The sequence below is a fragment of the Cherax quadricarinatus genome, chromosome 98, assembly GCF_038502225.1.
Source record: "Cherax quadricarinatus isolate ZL_2023a chromosome 98, ASM3850222v1, whole genome shotgun sequence".
Lineage (NCBI taxonomy): Eukaryota > Metazoa > Arthropoda > Malacostraca > Decapoda > Parastacidae > Cherax > Cherax quadricarinatus.
This window is the reverse complement of record NC_091389.1, coordinates 9,157,854-9,176,430: the sequence shown is the minus strand read 5'-3', so window position 1 is coordinate 9,176,430 and position 18,577 is coordinate 9,157,854. Positions and strand designations below refer to the sequence as shown.

Here is an 18,577-nt window from a genome sequence, read left to right as displayed (position 1 = left end):
TCCTTGATGCTGCTGAGGGCTCTTGATCCAAGGAATTTGATACAAATCATAATTAAACAACCAAAATACCATCAATCCCCCCCAGGGGTTATATAACCTCCAGTGGCTTAAATATCAGCCAAAAAAAATAATATAAACCACCATTAAACAAAACACGATTATTATTATCAGAAAATCATTAAAAAAAACTCATTTTTCCCGGTAATTATTTACCAGTTCCAGAAAAATTATGTCAGAAGATCAAACGTTGATAATTGTTGACAAAAACAACAGTTGGCAACACTGAGGCGGCGACACCACCAACCTTCTCAATATCATGTAATATTTTATACTTTTTTACCCCTCAAGGGAAGGTTCCTTGATGTTGGTGAGGGGCTCTTGATTTAGGGAATTGGATCTGTGTTCCAGTTCCCTGAATTAAGCCTGAATGTCTTCCACATCCCCCCCCCAGGTGCTGTATAATCCTCCGGGTTTAGCGCTTCCCCATTGATGATAATAATACACTTTTTTCAACATTTTCCACCATTTTTTTGCCATTTTTGGGTGATATTAGAGGCTGCTGGAGCCGGACATGAGGCGGTAGTGATTATTATCTTATTTACCCGGTTAATGGAGTTTTTTTTCCCAGGTTTTATTGTTATTTTGGGTGACTCGGGTTTTTTTTTTTTTTATCCCTCAGGGAAGTTTTTTTTTTTTTTTTTGATGGTGGGGATTTTGATCCAGGGGATTGGATCTGTGCTCTGGGTCCCTGAGTTGAATCTTGAATATCTTCCATCTCCCCCACCCCACGTGTTGTGTAACCCTACGGGTTTAGCGCTCCCTCATATCAGTATTTTTTTTTTTGAGACTTTTTTAATGTTAAAAATAATAATGTTAATAATAATAATGTTAATATGTTGTTAATGTTAATAATAATGATGTTAATATAAAGAATGTTAATAATAATGTTGTTAATAATAATAATAATAATAATGTTAATAATAATGTTAATAATGTTAATAATAATAATGTTAATAATGTTAATAATAATAATGTTAATGTTAATAATAATAATGTTAATAATAATGTTAATAATAATGTTAATAATAATGTTAATATAATGTTAATGTTAATAATAATGATGTTAATATAAAGAATGTTAATAATAATGTTAATGTTAATAATAATAATGTTAATAATAATAATGTTAAGATTAAGAATGTTAATAATATTAATAATGTTAATATAATGTTAATAAAAATGTTAATAATAATATTAACTGTTAATAATAATGTTATAATAATAATAATAATAATGATAATGTTAATAATGTTAATATAATGTTAATATTAAGAATGTTAATAATATTAATAATAATAATGTTAATGTTAATAATAATAATGTTAATATATGAGGGAAGTTGTAGTAGCAACTTTGATTATGTTAAGGTCCAGGAGCTGAGTCTCAACCTCTGTAACCACAAATAGCTTAAGTATGGAGTGTTGATCCAAGGGATTAGAGCTGATCTCTTCCCTGGATTAAACGTCATTACGTCCTCAGGGTGCTGTACGACCCATGTGGGTTTACCTCTCCCCCACATAAACACCCGAGACTGAAGGTTGTGCTGTGACCCATACAGGTTTAGCACTTCATGTTGTAAATGTTCTCTATTGTTACTAGAAATACACAGTATGACCCTTGTGGGTTTAGTGCTTGATTATAATACAAATATGCTCTGACCCATATGGGTTTAGTGCTTAATTTTCATTATACAAATACACTGTGACCCTTATGGGTTTAGTGCTTAATATTGTTTATAATAATATTAGAAATGTGCTTTGACCCTTGTGGGTTTAGTGCTTAGTTTTAATTGTTGTAGTATTACTAACAATAATATAACAGTACGTATTTATTTACTCGGCAAATAACTACCATAAGCGATTATTTGTTGAAATATTACGTCAGATGCAGCGTACGGACATTTGTCATTAATGACTTGTTATTGGTTGTCAGGTGAGTGCGTCAGGAAGGGGATGTCGGTGTTGCGATGGCTGGTGAGGAGAGCGCCCCTCGGACGATCGTTAACCCTCGTTGGCCACAGACGAACTGACTTGCTCCGGTACATCGCCCGTCACGCTTGCTGCGCCGTGGGTCTGAGGTCCGACTCTGGGGTCTGTGACTGCAGGAGACTTGCTGGCGTCTCCCCGAGGTTTCACTCTTGTTTCGCCGACTGGAGTTACGCTAATGGCACCCCGAAACGTAAAGGTGTTATACATGTATTTGAGAAGTCGTTGCAGAATTATTGTGCTGGAGTCCAAGTGAATTCTTTCAGCAGAATTTCAAATTCCACCGACCCCCAACTAAAAAATATACGTGATAAACGGCCAGATACTGTAGGCGTAGATTTATCCCTGGATTACGGACCAAATCCGACCATTCCTCAAAGACTCATACAAAATGTGCCGAAGACATTGCGAGGTTACTTACAGCTGATGAGACTCGATCGCCCTATTGGGTCGTGGCTCTTGTTCTGGCCGTGTGGCTGGAGCATCGCTCTGGCAGCACCGCCGGGATGCTTGCCAGACTTCAGCATGCTGGCGCTCTTTGCGTTTGGAACGCTGGTGATGCGCGGCGCTGGCTGCACCATCAATGACATGTGGGACAGAGACTATGATAGTAAGGTATGAAAGATTTTTAACTCTTAAATTGTCCAAACGTAGATTTGCGTTCACGTGCATAACACTCCGAACGTAGATCTACGTTTTTTTTTTTTACATTTGAACGCATGTAAAATAAAACAGATCTACGTTTAGGCAGTTTAAGGGTTAATTTGATTTTGACGAATTCTCTTTTGCATATTTAAGTATTGTATAGTCGAGCTTTTTTTTTTTTGAGACTTGGGATGTGAGTTTAATAATCATAATAATAATAATAATTCTCCATGGGGGAAGTATGAAGAATCCTTCCTCTGTAAGTCTGCCGTAAGAGGCGACTAATATGCCAGGAGCGAAGGCCTAGTAGCCCCGTCTGTATAAATTAATAAATTTAAAAAGAGAAACTTCCATATATCTTTTTAAATTTAGTAATTTAGTGACTCAAAAAGAAAAACTTTAATTTTTCTTTTTAGGTCACCCGACCTCGGTGGGATACGGCCGGTGCGTGGAAAAATAATAATAATAATATACCACTTTCATTTCAACATAACTATGTGGTTACACCCATATTTAAATAAATTACCTAAAATCATGTTTATAGTATTGAAAAGTTCTTGTTGTCTCGTACATGTTTATTTCCCCGTCACCTCACATCTGCTGTAAGGTGTAACGAGGAGTAATCTCACTCCTCGTTGAAGAGTGAGATTACGCGTCATAACACAGAGATTTTTATTGTAGCCTTAATAAGTGCGTTTATTTAGGTAGAGGTACACATAAATACAGTTACACAAATTATCATACATAGTAATGTGTGTAAAGTAACCACCAGGATAACCAAAAAAAAGTTAGTGACCATTCACACAGGAATCACCATTCTAGGTTATAATCATTTAATCAGTGCTATGTGATTTTTTTGGGTTTAGCACTTATTTTTAATACAGTTTAATAATAATAATAATAATAATACATAATACATTCCAATGATTTTTAGGACTTAACGTGCTGTTGGAGTGTGAGCAAAGTAACATTTATGAAGGGGTTCAGGGAAACCGGCAGGCCGGACTTGAGTCCTGGAGATGGGAAGTATAGTGCCTGCACTCTGAAGGAGGGGTGTTAATGTTGCAGTTTAAAAACTGTAGTGTAAAGCACCCTTCTGGCAAGACAGTGATGGAGTGAATGATGGTGAAAGTTTTTCTTTTTCGGGCCACCCTGCCTTGGTGGACCACCCTGCCTTGGTGGACCACCCTGCCATGGTGACCACCCTGCCTTGGTAGACCACCCTGCCTTGGTGGGCCACCCTGCCTTGGTGGACCACCCTGCCTTGGTGGACCACCCTGCCTTGGTGGGCCACCCTGCCTTGGTGGACCACCCTGCCTTGGTGGACCACCCTGCCTTGGTGGACCACCCTGCCTTGGTGGACCACCCTGCCTTGGTGGACCACCCTGCCTTGGTGGACCACCCTGCCTTGGTGGGCCACCCTGCCTTGGTGGACCACCCTGCCTTGGTGGACCACCCTGCCTTGGTGGACCACCCTGCCTTGGTGGACCACCCTGCCTTGGTGGGCCACCCTGCCTTGGTGGACCACCCTGCCTTGGTGGACCACCCTGCCTTGGTGGACCACCCTGCCTTGGTGGGCCACCCTGCCTTGGTGGACCACCCTGCCTTGGTGGACCACCCTGCCTTGGTGGACCACCACCCTGCCTTGGTGGACCACCCTGCCTTGGTGGACCACCCTGCCTTGGTGGACCACCCTGCCTTGGTGGACCACCCTGCCTTGGTGGGAATCGGCCGATGTGTTAACCCTTAAACGCTCCAAACAGATCGACATTCAAATTCGTAGCTACAAAAGTAGATCTACTTTTTTTTGCGTACTTTCAGATGTTGAAAAAACGTATATATACGTTTGGACCGTTTAAGGGTTAAGAAATAAAATAATACATAATATCAAGATATTTGTATATGCTATCTAAGTTTTTGTTGCATTTTTTTAATAGTGCTGCGACAGAGTTGTGTTGCATGGAGTCGTGTTAAAAGAGGGAGTAGTTCCATGTAGGAAATGTAATTGTGACGAGATACTTGGTTGTAACAGGTGACCAGAACTGCGGGACGACCTCTAGCCAGCGGCACACTATCAATGTTTGATGCTCTTGTGTGTCTAGGCACACAACTCAGCTTGGGCTGTTTGGTGCTTCTGCAGCTTAATTGGTATGCGGTGCTGCTTGGTGCCAGCTCTCTAGGTAAGATATTTACCGTTACATCATTATACATAGGAAGCACTTAACCCATAAGGGTCGTACAGCACCTGGGGAATGGGAGGTAATAAGATTTGATCTTAGGAAGGGAGAGTATCTCCAATTCCTTTGATCAAGTGAGTGTTAGCGTCAAGGCATCTTTGTTTTGTTACTGAAGCATTAGTGGCTAGATGTATGTTACGGCTATTGTTTACATGTGTAATAATAATAATAGTAATGCAGTGGAACCTTGGTACTCAAACAGCTCCCTACTTAACCCTTTGAGGGTCGACAGGCCCTCTCCGAAACTCGTTCTCAGGGTCGGCCAAATTTAAAAAAAAAAAAAATTATTTTCTCTTATGAAAAGATAGAGAATCTTTTCCCGATCATAAAGACACCAAAAGTTTGAAATTTGATAGAAAACTTACGGAATTATGCTCTTGCAAAGTTAGCGGTCTCGGCGATGTTTACGCATCGGCGATTTTGCCCACTTTGAGCCCCATTTTCGGCCAATTTCACTGTACTAGTCGACAAAAAACATGAATATTTCGCTAGAACTCCATTTTTTCTATCGAATGGGTGCAAGAAACCACCCATTTATAAATTCAACTATCCAGTACAGTGGTCAGAATTTAGCAATTTTGCCAATTTCACACAAATTTCAAAAGATGCCAATTTCCGAATAGGGTCCAGAATAAACAAGAAAGACATTCCTGGCACTAAAATGACATTTTCTCTAGTCATTAGTCACGTCTCAAGGCCCCTCTTATATTCTTTTGCTTTCCACTTTGAATTTTTATTCTCACAAAAAATATAAGATTTACTGTTATGCAGACTACTGCATTAGTGTAAAAAATGGTATAAATATTATTGGTGCACTTGTGAAAGAATATTAGACTCACCAGTTGACGTGTATTGCACGCTTGGCACGATTTGTTTACTTTTGAAGTTTGGTAAAAATCGAACATTTCTGCTACTTTGAGCTCAATTTCAAGGCACCTTTCATTGTAAAACCAGTCAAAATCATCTCAATTTCAGTAATATGTCTTCCATTCTATAAAATGAGACCAAGAAAACTAGAATACAACAATAAATACCATACGAAAATACACTGCAAAGTCGCTGATTTATTAAAAAAAAATGGTCAAAGTTTTTTTTTTCTCATTATGCACTGTGTGCTGCAGGATTTTTTTTAGACTGTGCACACTGACCACATAGACCCATTCTTTCATATGAAGGCCTACCAGCTTTCTCCCACTAGATTTGAGGCCGCTAGAATTTATGAGTACTAGTACGTCAAAAACCCCTACGCGTAAGACGTACTAGTACGACGAAAACCCTCAAAGGGTTAAACAAAGCTCGGCACTCGACCAAACGAACATGACCTGCCAGTGCTTTTTTGTAAACTATTTTGTGTTTCTTTGCATTTTTCGGTGTTTTTTATATTGTATAAATAAGTCACCATGGGGCCTACGAAAATTAGTGATAACAGTCAACCAAAAAGAAAGTTGGTTTGGAAGAATTCGTTCGATACTTAAACGGATTGGCACTTGAACAGCCTTCTGGAACAAATTACAGTGGTACCCCGAGTTTTGTACAGCTCCCAACGGACTAATCAAATTTACATTTTTTCTTTTGGGAACAAATTCGTTCAGTAACGGCACTCGAACAGCCCTCTGGGACGAATTATGGCCAAAACTCGGAGTACCACTGTAAGTTTAAGTACTGAGGTTCCACTGTATTTAGGGATTTAATAATTCTTGAGCGCTTGTCTTTTCAAAAACTTCACAAATGCTCAATCAAACCAGAAATATTATCAACAGTAAAAAAGAATACTGTACTAAAGTGTATGTGAAGACTGTAGAACTATAAACCATAAAAACACAAGGACATAACGTGAAGTTTACATTGAAGATATTGCTGCGTAGGTCTAGTAGTGCTCTACCCCTTGATGAAGCGCGTGACATACTGGCCGCAGCTCATGCTGGGGTTTACGTTCAACTGGGGAGCACTGCTGGGCTGGTCTGCTGTCCACGGCTCCTGCGATTGGAACGTTTGTCTTCCACTCTACACGGCTGGCATAGCGTGGACTCTCATATACGACACAATTTATGCGCATCAGGTAAATGTTGTCTACTTGCATGTGGCTTTGTACTGTATTAGTAAACAGTGACTTAAGATAGGATAAGATTTGTTTGTTCTTTTAACCCAGAGGGTTAGTCACCCAGGATAACCCAAGAAAGTCAGTGCATCATCAAGGAACTGTCTGTCTTATTTCCATTGTGGTCTTTCAATCTTGTTCCCCAGGATCTTACCCACACCAGTTGACTGACACCCAGAACATACTGCTAGGTGAACCGGGACAGGAAACATACCCAGCATTTTCGCCCTTGCCAGGGATCAAGCCACGGACACTTGAGTGTGTGAGGCGAGTACACTGCCAACCAAGCCACGGGACATCTGATTTATCATTGTATTTGCTAACCTTACCTTCAGATAACTTGGTTATATTAAACTGCATGTTTTGCTGGCATCAAGGTGGCATCCCAGTCGAAGGAACTTACATGTACAATATATTATGGTCTTAGCCTCTCAAGGGAGGTTCCTTGACACTGATGAAGGGCTCTTGATCTAGGGAATTGGATCTGTTCTCCGATTCCCTGAATTGAGCCTGAATACCTTCCATATCCTCCACCATATGCGCTGTATAATCCTACAGGTTTAGTGCTCCCCCATAATTATATTATGGTCTGTTTACAGTGAATTTTTTTTTAAATGTGCTGGCCATTTCCTACCAAGGTAGAGTGACCCAAAAAAGAAACACACTCACCATCATTCACACTATCACAGTCTTGCCAGAGGCGCACAGATACGATACTTGCAATGTCACTCTACACAGCAAATAGTTGTTTTGGTGTTTACAGTGATATTGCAATAAATGTATGCAAATGAGCAATGTGAAGACTGCTTGATCATTGCTCTTCCAACACTTATTATTTACAGCGGAGTTTCTTAAGTATTTACAAATTGATTTTTGTCATTACTGTATTTTTGTATTACAGTATGTACGTTTTTTTTTTTTTTAACACATCGACCATTTTCCACCAAGGCAGGGTGACCCAAAAAGAAAGAAAAACCCCCAAAAGAAAGGAAAAAACTCATCATCATTCAACACTTTCACCTTGCTCATACATAATCATTGTCTTTGCAGAGGTGCTCAGATATAACAGCTTAGACGTCCCTCTAAACTGACAATATCCCAAACCCTTCCTTTAAAGTGCAAGCATTGTACTTCCCATTTCCAGGGCTCGAGTCCAGCTAACTGGTTTTTCCTGAATCCCTTCACAAAATATTACCCTGGTCACACTCCAACAGCTTGTCGGGTCCCAATAACCATTTACTCCTAACATGCATGCTTGCTGGAAGTCCAAGCCCCTTGTCCACAAAACCTCCTTTACCCCCTCTTTCCAACCTTTTTGGGGACGACCACTACTCCGCCTTCCTTCCCCAATAGGTTTATACACACTCCAAGTCATTCTACTTTGTTGCATTCTCTCTAAGCGACCAAACCACCTCAATAGCCCTGCTTCAGTCCTTTGACTAATACTTTTAGTAACTCCACACCTCCTCCTAATTTCCACACCAAGAATTCCCTGCATAATATTTACACCACACACTGCCCTTAGACACAACATCTCCACTGCCTCCAGCTGCCTCCTTGCCGCAGTATTTACAACCCAAGCTTCACACCCATATAAGAGTGTTGGTACCACTATACTCTCATACATTTCCTTCTTTGCCTCCATGGATAATGTTCTTTGTCTCCATAAATACCTCAACGCACCACTCCTTTTTTCCTTCGTCAATTCTGTGGTTAACCTCATCCTTCATAAACCCATCTGCTGACAAGTCAACTCCCAAATATATATCTGAACACATTCACTTCTTCCATACTCCCTCCCTCCAATGTGATATCCAGTTTTTCTTTATCTAAATCATTTGATACCCTCATCACCTTACTCTTATCTATATTCACTTTCAACTTTCTACCTTTACACACATTCCCAAACTCGTCCACTAACCTTTGCAACTTTTCTTTAGAATCTCCCATAAGCACAGTATCATCAGCAAAAAGTAACTGTCGATTCCCATTTTGTATTTGATTCCCCATAATTTAATCCCACTCCTCTCCCGAACACCCTAGCATTTCTTTTACAACCCCATCTATAAATATATTAAACAACCATGGTGACATTACACATTCCTGTGTAATGTCACCTACATTTCACGGGAAGTAGTCTCGCTCTCTTCTTCACACCCTAACCTGAGCCTCACTATTCCCATAAAAACTCTTTACAGCATTTAATAACTTACCACCTATTCCATATACTTGCAACATCTGCCACATTGCTCCTCTATCCACTCTATCATATGCCTTTTCTAAATCCATAAATGCAATAAAAACTTCCCTACCTTTATCTAAATACTGTTCACATATATGCTTCAGTGTAAATACTTGATCTACACATCCCCTACCCACTCTGAAACCTCCCTGCTCATCCGCAATCCTACATTCTGTCTTACCTCTAATTCTTTTAATAATAACCCTACCATACACTTTTTCCTGGTATACTCAGTAAATTTATTCCTCTATAATTTTTACAATCTCTCTTGCCCCCCTTCCCTTTATATAAAGGGACTATACATGCTCTCTGCCAATCCCTAGGTACCTTCCCCTCTTTCATACATTTATTAAACAAAAGTACCAACCACTCCAACACTATATCCCCCCCTGCTTTTAACATTTCTGTCATGATCCCATCAGTTCCAGCTGCTTTACCCCCTTTCATTCTACGTAATGCCTCACGTACCTCCACCACACTTACATTCTGCTCTTCTTCACTCCTAAAAGATGGTATACCTCCCTGGCCAGTGCATGAAATTACCGCCTCCCTTTCTTCCTCAACATTTAAAAGTTCCTCAAAATATTCTCGCCATCTACCTAATACCTCCATCTCCCCATCTACTAACTCCCCTACTCTGTTTTTAACTGACAAATCCATACATTCCCTAGGCTTTCTTAACTTGTTTATCTCCAAAATTTTTTTCTTATTCTCATTAAAATTTCTTGACAGTGCCTCTCCCACTCTATCATCTGCTCTCCTTTTGCACTCTCTCACCACTCTCTTCACCTTTCTTTTACTCTCCATATACTCTACTCTTCTTATATCACTTCTGCGTTGTTAAAACCTCTCATAAGCTACCTTTTTCTCTCTTATCTCACCCTTTACCTCATACTAAATTTTATTCCAATCTGAGGTGCAGAAATACTTAGTATGATATGGACTTCGTAAAAATTCACCAAAAATCTGTGTGACAACATTTAAAAAATAATTGTTCCAGCTGCAGTATTGATTTTTTTTATGACTATATAAAAATGTTGTAACCTCTTCATGGCTTTGTTTACCTGGAGTTTACCTGGAGAGAGTTCCGGGGGTCAACGCCCCCGTGGCCTGGTCTGTGACCAGGCCTCTTGTAATGTTTTTTACAAATCAAGTTGTTTTTATGTTCATTTTTGATAGTTTAGGCTATGGCTCTCCACATCTGTACTTAGAGCACCCCATTTGGGTTTACAGTGGACCCCCGCTTTACGATCAGCTCCCAATGCGACCAATTATGTAAGTGCGTTTGTATGTGTATGTTTGGGGGTCTGAAATGGACTAATCTACTTCACAATATTCCTTATGGGAACAAATTCGGTCAGTACTGGCGCCTGAACATACTTCTGGAATGAAAAAATATCGTAAACCGGGGGTCCACTGTATATTCTTGAATATACGGTATCTAATTTATTTTTTTCCAAATTCTGTAGCATCATACTTCTCACATTTTGGCACGAAACAAGTACTGTTCAGGTATATAACTCGTACAGCTTAGTCTTAGAGGAATCTCTGCAAAAATATTGACCTTGTCGTTAATGTTATGGTTCAGCGGGTCATTAGAATTACGAATTACATCAAGACAACTGATGGTGAATATGTTTGTTTCAGTTGCTGTGGGAAACTGCTGTGGGAAATGGCTGATGTGATAAATGAAGAATAGTGAAAAATTAGCTGATCTCAGTGTTCTGGAATCGCTATTAAGATGTATTATTTTTTATACATACAGTGGACCCCCGGTTAACGATTTTAATCCGTGCAAGAGGGCTCATCGTTATGCGAAATAATCGTTATGCGAATGAATTTTCCCCATAAGAAATAATGGAAATAAAATTAATCCGTGCAAGACGCCCAAAAGTATGAAAAAAAATTTTTTTTACCACATGAAATGTTAATTTTAATACACACAAACTGAAAAAGGCATGCACAATTACATGACACTTACTTTTATTGAAGATCTGGTGATGATTGATGGGATGGGAGGAGGGGAGAGCATTATCTTCTTACTGTTTAGAAGGGGAATCCCCTTCCATTAGGACTTGAGGTAGCAAGTCCTTTTCTGGGGTTACTTCCCTTCTTCTTTTAATGCCACTAGGACCAGCTTGAGAGTCACTGGACCTCTGTCGCACAACAAATCTGTCCATAGAGCTCTGTACCTCCCGTTCCTTCAAGACTTTCCTAAAATGGGCCATAACATTGTCATTGAAATAGTCACCAGCACGGCTTGCAACAGCTGTGTCAGGGTGATTTTCATCTATAAAGGTTTGCAGTTCAACCCACTGTGCACACATTTCCTTAATCTTTGAAGTAGGCACAATGGATTCCACAACTGGCATAGGCTTCTCAGGGTTAGCCCCAAACCCTTCAAAATCTTTCTTAATTTCCATACTAATTCTCACCCTTTTTACCACAGGGTTGGCACTAGAAGCTTTCTTGGGGCCCATGGTCACTTATTTTCCAGAAACAGCACCGAAAACACTGTAATAATACGAAATATTCCGAGTGTATGCTTGGATGTTACCGCGGAGGCTGGCTGGTAAACAATGGGACGGCCGGCACATGTGAGGGCACATTGGACGCGTCTCGGACGAAAATCGGTATGCGGGTTTTTAATCGGTATGCGCGGCAAAAATTTTGCGATAAAAGTAATCGTTATGCGGAAAAATCGCTATGCGATGCCATCGTTATGCGGGGGTCCACTGTATATGTATATATATAGATTTCATGTATGTCTTGCTACTTCTACTTACACTTAGGTCACACTACACATACATGTGCAAGCATATATATATACATACCCCTCTGGGTTTTCTTCTATTTTCTTTCTAGTTCTTGTTCTTGTCTATTTCCTATTATCTCCATGGGGAAGTGGATCAGAATTCTTCCTCTGTAAGCCATGCGTGTTGTAAGAGTTGACTAAAATGCCGGGAGCAAGGTGCTAGTAACCCCTTCTCCTGTATATATTACTAAATGTAAAAGGAGAAACTTTTGTTTTTCCTTTTGGGCCGCCCCACCTCGGTGGGATATGGCCGGTGTGTTGAAAGAAGAAAGAAAGATGTATATATATGTATATACGTATATGTATATATATGGATAAAAGGTTGATGGGTAGGCTCCAGGATGTACATGTTTATAGAGGGGCAACTGATATATCGGATCATTATTTAGTTGTAGCTACAGTTAGAGTAAGAGGTAGATGGGAAAAGAGGAAGGTGGCAACAAGAAGTAAGAGGGAGGTGAAAGTGTATAAACTAAGGGAGGAGGAAGTTCGGGTGAGATATAAGCGACTATTGGCAGAAAGGTGGGCTAGTGCAAAGATGAGTAGTGGGGGGGTTGAAGAGGGTTGGAATAGTTTTAAAAATGCAGTATTAGAATGTGGGGCAGAAGTTTGTGGTTATAGGAGGGTGGGGGCAGGAGGAAAGAGGAGTGATTGGTGGAATGATGAAGTAAAGGGTGTGATAAAAGAGAAAAAGGTAGCTTATGAGAGGTTTTTACAAAGCAGAAGTGTTATAAGAAGAGCAGAGTATATGGAGAGTAAAAGAAAGGTAAAGAGAGTGGTGAGAGAGTGCAAAAGGAGAGCAGATGATAGAGTGGGAGAGGCACTGTCAAGAAATTTTAATGAAAATAAGAAAAAATTTTGGAGTGAGTTAAGTTAAGAAAGCCTAGGGAAAATATGAATTTGTCAGTTAAAAACAGAGTAGGGGAGTTAGTAGATGGGGAGATGGAGGTATTAGGTAGATGGCGAGAATATTTTGAGGAACTTTTAAATGTTAAGGTAGAAACAGAGGCAGTAATTTCATGCACTGGTCAGGGAGGTATACCATCTTTTAGGAGTGAAGAAGAGCAGAATGTAAGTGTGGGGGAGGTACGTGAGGCATTACGTAAAATGAAAGGGGGTAAAGCAGCTGGAACTGATAGGATCATGACAGAAATGTTAAAAGCAGGGGGGGGATAGTGTTGGAGTGGTTGGTACTTTTGTTTAATAAATGTATGAAAGAGGGGAAGGTACCTAGGGATTGGCAGAGAGCATGTATAGTCCCTTTATATAAAGGGAAAGGGGACAAAAGAGACTGTAAAAATTATAGAGGAATAAGCTTACTGAGTATACCAGGAAAAGTGTACGGTAGGGTTATAATTGAAAGAATTAGAGGTAAGACAGAATGTAGGATTGCGGATGAGCAAGGAGGTTTTAGAGTGGGTAGGGGATGTGTAGATCAGGTGTTTACATTGAAGCATATATGTGAACAGTATTTAGATAAAGATAGGGAAGTTTTTATTGCATTTATGGATTTAGAAAAGGCATATGATAGAGTGGATAGAGGAGCAATGTGGCAGATGTTGCAAGTATATGGAATAGGTGGTAAGTTATTAAATGCTGTAAAGAGTTTTTATGAGGATAGTGAGGCTCAGGTTAGGGTGTGTAGAAGAGAGGGAGACTACTTCCCGGTAAAAGTAGGTCTTAGACAGGGATGTGTAATGTCACCATGGTTGTTTAATATATTTATAGATGGGGTTGTAAAGGAAGTAAATGCTAGGGTGTTTGGGAGAGGGGTGGGATTAAATTATGGGGAATCAAATTCAAAATGGGAATTGACACAGTTACTTTTTGCTGATGATACTGTGCTTATGGGAGATTCTAAAGAAAAATTGCAAAGGTTAGTGGATGAGTTTGGGAATGTGTGTAAAGGTTGAAAGTGAACATAGAAAAGAGTAAGGTGATGAGAGTATCAAATGATTTAGATAAAGAAAAATTGGATATCAAATTGGGGAGGAGGAGTATGGAAGAAGTGAATGTTTTCAGATACTTGGGAGTTGACGTGTCGGCGGATGGATTTATGAAGGATGAGGTTAATCATAGAATTGATGAGGGAAAAAAGGTGAGTGGTGCGTTGAGGTATATGTGGAGTCAAAAAACGTTATCTATGGAGGCAAAGAAGGGAATGTATGAAAGTATAGTAGTACCAACACTCTTATATGGGTGTGAAGCTTGGGTGGTAAATGCAGCAGCGAGGAGACGGTTGGAGGCAGTGGAGATGTCCTGTTTAAGGGCAATGTGTGGTGTAAATATTATGCAGAAAATTCGGAGTGTGGAAATTAGGAGAAGGTGTGGAGTTAATAAAAGTATTAGTCAGAGGGCAGAAGAGGGGTTGTTGAGGTGGTTTGGTCATTTAGAGAGAATGGATCAAAGTAGAATGACATGGAAAGCATATAAATCTATAGGGGAAGGAAGGCAGGGTAGGGGTCGTCCTCGAAAGGGTTGGAGAGAGGGGGTAAAGGAGGTTTTGTGGGTAAGGGGCTTGGACTTCCAGCAAGCGTGCGTGAGCGTGTTAGATAGGAGTGAATGGAGACGAATGGTACTTGGGACCTGACGATCTGTTGGAGTGTGAGCAGGGTAATATTTAGTGAAGGGATTCAGGGAAACCGGTTATTTTCATATAGTCGGACTTGAGTCCTGGAAATGGGAAGTACAATGCCTGCACTTTAAAGGAGGGGTTTGGGATATTGGCAGTTTGGAGGGATATGTTGTGTATCTTTATATGTGTATGCTTCTAGACTGTTGTATTCTGAGCACCTCTGCAAAAACAGTGATAATGTGCGAGTGTGGTGAAAGTGTTGAATGATGATGAAAGTATTTTCTTTTTGGGGATTTTCTTTCTTTTTTGGGTCACCCTGCCTCGGTGGGAGACGGCCGACTTGTTGAAAAAAAAAAAAAAAAAAAAAAAAAGCATTTTTTCTCTGGTTTGTAATCCTCTATTTTGTCTCTGCTACAGTCTAGTTATTTCCTTTGTAATTGTTTTGTATTTTGTGTAATTTAAATGCAAGTTTATTTCCACCATGAGAAATGGTTGACATTTAAGAACATGTTGAAAACTTATGGTTATGTAGAGCGAATGTTTTACCAGCTGTCTTTAATGTTTCCAGGACAAGTATGACGATGTGATAATTGGCATCAAGTCGACGGCACTGAAGTTCGGTGAAACAACGTGGATGTGGCTCAGTGGCTTTGGTATCTTAATGACCTCTGGTTTATTGCTCACTGGTTATAGCGCCCACCTGGCGTGGCCGTACTACCTGGCTGTAACAGCAACCGCGGCCCACATAGCAAAACAGGTGTGTGTGTGTGGGGGTAATTACCTATTTAACTATAGCGACAGAGCTATATTCATGGTGTCCATCTTTTTTTTTAAGATACTGGTTGTCTCCCACCAAGGCAAGGTGACTCAGAAAGGAAGAAAACCTTACAAAGTTGTTTTTTTTCTTTAGTGCACCAGCCATATACCACCAAGGGAGGGTAACCTTAAAGAAAAATGAAAGTTTTCCTTTTTTATTTTTTATTATCACACTGGCCGATTCCCACCAAGGCAGGGTGGCCCGAAAAAGAAAAACTTTCACCATCATTCACTCCATCACTGTCTTGCCAGAAGGGTGCTTTACACTACAGTTTTTAAACTGCAACATTAACACCCCTCCTTCAGAGTGCAGGCACTGTACTTCCCATCTCCAGGACTCAAGTCCGGCCTGTTTTATATGCAGTAATTATGATGTAAGTCTGAGAACAATAAGATATCCACACTGGCTGATAGCAGGAAGACATGAGATATGATAACATACTGCCTCTCCTCACTTAATGACGGAGTACCATTCTGGAGACCACATCATTAAATGAATTCGTCACTAAGTGAGGATCATACTATAATGGTAGTGAGTTTGTGTCAACCATCTTTGATATTGTTTTAATATCATCTTTGCACCATTTAAAACATTTCTGGTATATTTTTAAATGTTTATGCAGTAGTGTACTGTATATTGTAATGAACAGAATAGAGGAAATCAGCTCTAATATACATTATTTAGGTATGAGTACTGGTCAGAGAGCCCGTTGCAAGTTCGAGGCGTCGGTAAACGAGTACGTCACTAAGTGAGGAGAGGCTGTATAAGGTCAGAAAATGGTATGAAAAAATAAAAATTTCTCCACGGGGAAGTGGAGAAGAATCATTCCTCCAGAAGCCACGTGCGTCGTAAGAGGCGACTAAAATACAAATTTCTCATCTGTTGTACCGGTAATAATTATTTAATCTAATAAAGCACAGAACCGTCCATGGTCACGTACCAGCAATAAACTGCTAGTTAATCATTCTTAGTTTTCAAATTATTCTTTGATTTATCACTTTTTTTTCAAGAGTTTGGCTTAACACTTCTTTTTGATTATGATAATAAATTTTCAAGAGTTTTATTATTATCTAATTAAATTATTTTGTTCCATCTATTTTTTTCCTTTAACATTGTTAGTGGCTGTAACCGAAGTTTAATGAACTTGATATATAGGAATTTTCAGAACAAGAGCTGAATTGTTTGATATTCTGCTCCTCTCCAAGTAGGCTTAATGGGCCAGTAGGTCTACTGTAGTGATCCTCCAGTCTTATCTTAAGTATTTTTTCCACTTTTTTCTAATAGCTTTTTGCACTATTTTGGCAACACTTGTCAGCAAATCACAACTTTTTTAAATAATAATGTGTACCATCTTCCATATGTCTGTCTGCTCATTTAATTTCGTGTGGTGAAATTTTAAAATTTTTTGAAAGTTAATAGGTTAATTCTATACATATGTTTAAAGCCTATGGCAGTGTATCATCTGTTCCTATGGCCTTTTTTTTTTGGGGGGGGGGGGCGATATTATTAATAATTTCTTTATTACACTTTTGTGAAAGTACAGTGGACCCCCGGTTAATGATATTTTTTCACTCCAGAAGTATGTTCAGGTGCCAGTACTGACCGAATTTGTTCCCATAAGGAATATTGTGAAGTAGATTAGTCCATTTCAGACCCCCAAACATACACGTACAAACGCACTTACATAAATACACTTACATAATTAGTCACATTCGGAGGTGATCGTTGTGCGGGGGTCCACTGTATTTCTTTTTTTTTCAGGTCGCTGTGTCTCAGTGGGAGATGGCCGACATGTTATAAAATATATATTAATGCTTTTGTTTATTGGTGCAGGTGTGGACGCTGGACATCAACAACCCCAGTGACTGTGGACAGAAGTTCCGAGCAAACCGACACATCGGTCTCCTCCTCTTCGCTGGCATCATCGGAGGAACGTTACTCAAGTCTAGACACACAAGTACAGACAACCCAGAGGACAATCCTGGCACTCCCAAGACCTCGCAAAATAACTGACCTGTCGGAAAGTCACAAACAAATAGCACTTTTAATTATAATAATGTATTATATATTTGTTCATAAAACAAACTAGTGTTGTATATTGTGATACATTATATTAATTGTCACCGAATGGTTGTTTCTAGTCACCATGTTGGGTGCCGTTGAACTTTTAAATTTTTATGTCTGTAAATAAAAGTTTGTCTATATTGATGTTGTATTGAATAAAATGATCCCATTTTCTTCTATCTACGAGGATTCTTTGCCGCCAAAATAGTCTAGTTGTTAATTTATGTGTGATATCAGAGACAGCAACCTTCAGCAACCATCTTACATGATTGGAAAACAAATGAAATGCAACTTATTTTTTTTGAACACGGTCGTCTCCTGCCGAGGCAGAGTGACCCGAAAAAGAAACACTTTCACCATCATTCACACTATCGCTGTCTTGCCGGAGGCGCACACATGTAATGGTTTAAATATCACTAAACAGCAAATATCCCAACCCTCTCCTTCAAAGTGCAGCCATTGCACTTCCCACCTCCAGGACTGGTGAGGGGCTCTTGATCTAGGGCATTGGATCTGTGTGCCAATTTTCTGAATGTCTTCCATCCACCCAACAGGCACTGTATAATCCCTATGGGTCTAGCTCTCCCTCATGATAATAATGCCACCTCCAGGAGTCAAGTCCAGCTAACCAGTTTCCCTGAATCCTTTCACCAGATATTCCCCTGTTTACACTCCAACAGCTCGTCAAGCCCCAACAACCACTCGCCTCCACTCACTCCTTTGTGCTATATGACCCTAATGGGTTTAGCACTTCTTTTTAATTATAATTATAATCCACACAGTCCTATCATGCTCACATGTGTCCGCTGGAAGTCCAAGCCCCTCACACACAAAACCACCTTTACGCCCTCCCTCCACCCTCTCCTGGGACGACCACTACCCTGCCTTTCCTCTATAGATTTATCCTCTTTATCAGCAGTGTTCTGTGACACACACTGGTTCGGCTCTTGGTTACGATTATCCTCGAATTAAATCTGAATGCTCATCATTACCCAGATAGTATATGGTGGGTTTAGTGCTTCTCAGTGTATAAAATTTC

General features: G+C 39.8%; 1 protein-coding gene across 1 annotated transcript; it reads left to right on the top strand.

Moving 5' to 3' along the window:
* The first annotated feature begins 261 nt into the window (after positions 1-261).
* Coq2 (ubiquinone biosynthesis protein COQ2, mitochondrial) lies at positions 262-17,679 on the top strand. The gene is made up of 6 exons (XM_070105338.1): positions 262-318; positions 1,993-2,660; positions 4,723-4,870; positions 6,793-6,986; positions 15,226-15,414; positions 17,308-17,679. Exons 2-6 carry the CDS (start codon positions 2,013-2,015, stop codon positions 17,485-17,487), a joined length of 1,359 nt encoding a protein of 452 aa, XP_069961439.1. The 5' UTR covers positions 262-318; positions 1,993-2,012; the 3' UTR covers positions 17,488-17,679.
* Positions 17,680-18,577: the final 898 nt, after the last annotated feature.